The 4,139-nt window shown below is 50.4% G+C and overlaps 1 protein-coding gene across 2 annotated transcripts in view; it reads right to left on the bottom strand.

The window, feature by feature from the left end:
- LOC119348955 (serine/threonine-protein kinase tricornered-like) overlaps window positions 1–3,347 on the bottom strand; it is a 10,120-nt gene extending 6,773 nt beyond the window's left edge. Inside the window, exons 1-3 of one of the 2 annotated variants that reach the window (XM_037616964.1) lie at window positions 3,216–3,347; window positions 2,094–2,481; window positions 1,188–1,362 (exon numbers count right to left, since the gene is read on the bottom strand). In XM_037616964.1, the coding sequence (XP_037472861.1) occupies window positions 1,188–1,362; window positions 2,094–2,305 (387 nt within the window). In that variant the 5' untranslated portion in view covers window positions 2,306–2,481; window positions 3,216–3,347. Of the gene's footprint in view, window positions 1–1,187; window positions 1,363–2,093; window positions 2,482–3,127 lie in introns of both variants that reach the window. The other variant, XM_037616963.1, reaches the window with a different exon arrangement.
- Between the last annotated feature and the right edge of the window lie 792 nt (window positions 3,348–4,139).

Here is a 4,139-nt window from a genome sequence, read left to right as displayed (position 1 = left end):
ATAAAAAAACTCCACCTCAATTTCCCTCGTCTATCTAGGACCCACTAGACCCTCTCAGTTAAAAAAAAACAGAAATAATGCAGTTGGGGAGCCTCGAACCTCACACTTGGCTCTACACCCTCAGTCAAACCAACAAGCTGCCACCTCATGCATGTTTCGAATGGGGAAGTCTTTTATAAGTATATACATGGCAGTACGGGAAAAAAAAACTACGACACAAACCTAGAGGGCAGGCCTGGCGCAGTGGTGAAGTCCTCCCCACTTGTGCCAAGAGGTCCTGGGTTCGAACCAGCCTCTCTGCATTGCACTTTGCAGGGGTAAGACTAGGTTCCTATAATCCCTCCCCAGACCCCACCTTGTGTGGGAGCTTCTATGCACTGGGTCTGTCCTTTACAAACCAGCCAGTCAATCTGCCAACCAACTGTTTTCCCTGCTGCGGCTACTCCCCAATCCATGTCTTCCGGCCGGCCCTCCTTCCAATCTCAATCATCATCATCAACAACAAAAACAACTACAACAACAAAGCCTTTAGTCCCAAACAAGTTGGGGTTGGCTAGAGTAGAAACCCAAAAGATCTCGCAACCAACTCATGGTTACAATCTCAATCATCCTAGCTTTCAAATTTCAAAATTCATATATGGCTCTGCCGCTTCAAATCTTGCACTGGTACTCCCATGGCCGCTGCAGTTACACAAGGCCAGTGTTGCTGCTTGCTTGAGTTTTTCTTCGCCGTGTTGCAAGTGCGTTGGTTGTTCTGTACTCTTAATTCAATACAACTACAATCATATTGTGGTTCCGTAGCAACTTAGGACATTGTTTTTAAGGCGTCCCGCCTTGGACGCTTAGGTGGCAAGGCACCCTAGCAGCGCCTTCCAATTTTCCTGCGTTAGTCGCTTAGGCATCAGGGCAGTGGGTGCTCGCCTTAGGTCACCTTACTGCCTAAAGAACAATGACGCACGGGCATGCTTGTAGACAAAGAATACACAGGACGTTTCGTGTTGAGCGGCAAGTATAGAGGGAGCACAGAGCAGCACAATTTTGTGATTACATAAGAGATCATGTTTATGGGGAAAAGGTAGGATGAGCAATAGTGTCAAGCCCAATATTGGTCTTCTGAACCTACTATTGACAACCAGAATTAGAAGACCAAAACATATAAATAAACAACAGGGACCAAACTGAGGTACCTCTCCAAATGCACCTCTTCCAATAATTGTCAAAAGTTCAAAATCTTCAACCCCCATCTTGTGTCTTTGCAAACGCATATATTCAGTCTCCTTTTTCTCCAAATGTTTTAGAATGTTGTTCTGCTCTTCTGCAGGAACTTCAGCATCCTGTAATTTCCTCTCCAGCATCCAGCGCCTAAAAGTAGACAAAGATATCAGATCAGGATGATGACTAAATTGTAGCCAGTAAATTAGTCTCAAACAGAAGTGGCACATCAAAGCATGAAGCAGATTGAAATAAGTTACAATCGATGCAAAATATACATCTTAGGGAGTAACGTTGATACAAGTTTTAACTCAGAACGAAATAAACAATCAGACGCAGTTTATCACAATTGTGCATTCACAATGCAGAAATTAACAGTGATGGTGTCAACCAAAATCTCTGAAACGAACAGCTAGACGGCTTTCAAAATGGGTATATTAATCACCTTGAGCGAAGTGTTTTGTTATTAATATGTCAAACCTGAAAACCAATTACAAGTCATATCTGGTAGTGAATTAAATGTTTTACTAAGCCACTTGTGCAACTGGAGGACTCAACAAACCGTTCAAGCTATGTACCTAATTTGGAGCTAGAGCTTTAATCCATTGGAACTCCTATTTATGGCGGTGACAAGGTCCCGACAACTTGTGTGGCCCAAGGACTTCATCTTAACAACCTGAATCGGTGTTTACCATTCCAATACCAACATGGCATGTGATGTGTGTTATTAAGCATCATGCTCGGCAATAGCTACAAGGAGGGCGCTTGTCGTTTTCCTACTCCGCGGCATGGTAGGATTTATTGAACCAGATGGAGTCAGGTACCTAAATCCACAGCTAAAGCAGGGGAAAGCGCGCCAAACATTTAAGTTGCCAGCCTACCTCTCTTTCCTATCTTGCAAGGACTTCATCTGAGTCTTGTAGTGGTTCTCAATGTACTGTTTTGCCGCGGCGACCTTCTGCTTGGTCGCGCTAGAAGGCGCGTCGTCGACCGGGGGCTTCCCGGGATCCTTCCCATGGCTGGCAGGCACCGCCGGGCTCTTGGACTTGTCCCGCGGCTGGAACTTCTGGAACCAACTTCTCGCGGAATCCATCTTGTGCTCACAATGGCATCATCTCTAAGACTAGAGAGCCTATTATATTGACCAATCCAGCAGCCGCCCACAGGCCAGAGGAGCTCTAGCTCTGAAGCGGTCAATACCCTCCAAATGGATCAGATGTCCACACCGGCACCTCCTCCGTAGAACCCGATGCTGGGAATGATGCCTATCTGGAAAAATCATAGAAAATTACCATCAGTCAGAATCGTTCGCACAAGTTGCCATCCATCGCACGACTTACACGGGCTAGCGAGGGAACGGTCAATAGAATCCTTCCAAGTTTCTCATATTCTCGGACACGACACCTAAACCCAGTCAAAAATCCCGAAACTAAGCCACACTGGGCATGAATCCTCCGTCGACAGCAGCCGCTGACAAAGCCGGTTACGAACCAGTAAAAGGAACGTAAGATCCCAATTCCCCGCCGAAACCCCCACCCCCCACCAAAAAATAAATCCTCGAACAGCCGCATTCCGGCGATGAGTTTCGCGGAATTCGACACGGGAATCGCATTGCCGGCTCGCGCGCGCGCGAGGCCCCACGGAAATCGCGGACGAGGAGCGGCGCCAAAACCCCCCGTCAAACCACCGAAACACACGCCACCGCACTCCCAAGCCCGCGGCCGCGCGCGGCGTCGCGGAGCGCCGAATTCGCCGCCGGGAGCCCGCCAAAGCCCCCGCTCCCGACCGCAGCGGCGGCTACTACTCAATCCAGGGTGAGAGAGAGAGAGAGAGAGAGAGGGGAGGCGGGGATGGGAGAGCCATCCGGAACCGCCGGGTTAACCGGGCGGCGCGGATCGGCGGGCGGGGCGCTCACCTCGGCGCGGAGCGGCGGCGGGGGCGGGCGCGGGGCGGATCTCGGCGGCGACTGGAGCAAAAGTGGGAGGGAGGAGGGAGGGACTCACGCCTTTTTTTTCCTTCTCTCTTCTCTTCACCCCTGCCTGGCTGCGTCGCTCCGGGTTGGTTGTCCTTTTCGTGGGCAAAGGCAAAGCGTGTGAGGGGGAGGGAGGGAGGAGAGAGTAAAGGCCAGGCCCGCCGCGCCGATGCGATGTGGAGAGAGGGAGAGAGGGGGAGAGCGCTGCCTGTGCGTGCGTGCGTGCGCGCGTGTGAGCGAAGCGTGGCTTGGCTTTGACTCCCCGGAACGAAACTTCCGCGTGGCTTCTCTACCCTGTTTGAGTCTGCTCTCTATGGTTGTGCTGGTTGTACTGCTGCGGCGCCGGGGTCGGGGTCCCCCACCTGCCGCGCACAACGCGACTCGCCCGGCTCGCTCCCCGGCCGGCCTGCACCGTCGCCGTCGGTCGGCCCATCACCCCGCTCGTCCCGCCCCCGTTGATGAGTGCCTCCTTTTTTTTAATTTGTTCGATTTGCTTGTGCGGGTACGGCACGCGCCGCCTGCCGCCTTCGGGCGGCTCGGCGGGTTATCTCGTTGGCAAACAGTGTGTCCACGTTTTCTCTTCTTTATTTATTTAAGGGATTTATTTAAGGGCGCTGCTACGCTTTCGCCGGCTGATTTTTTTAAAAGATCAGCCGAGTCGCGAGCTGTCAGACACGTTGTCATCAAGCAGCTATCAGCACCCTCGGTCATTGCAACAAAGGTAATGTTGCAGAAACCTTTGGAATGTAGGTTTTGTTGCAGAAATATTTACAACAGAGGTTATGTTGCCTTTTTTTTTGCATGTCTTCAGATTTTTCTTGCAACAAGGGTTATGTTTTTTTTTTGCAACGGAGATCACGTTGCAGAAATGTTTATAACTTTTTTGCAACAAAGGGCATGTTGCAGAAATGTCTTCAGACTTTTTTTGCAATAGAGGTTATGTTACTGTTCTTTT

The sequence above is a fragment of the Triticum dicoccoides genome, chromosome 1B, assembly GCF_002162155.2.
Source record: "Triticum dicoccoides isolate Atlit2015 ecotype Zavitan chromosome 1B, WEW_v2.0, whole genome shotgun sequence".
Taxonomy (NCBI): Eukaryota; Viridiplantae; Streptophyta; class Magnoliopsida; order Poales; family Poaceae; genus Triticum; species Triticum dicoccoides.
Note: the sequence above shows the minus strand (reverse complement) of the source record. Positions and strands in the feature narration are given on the sequence as shown.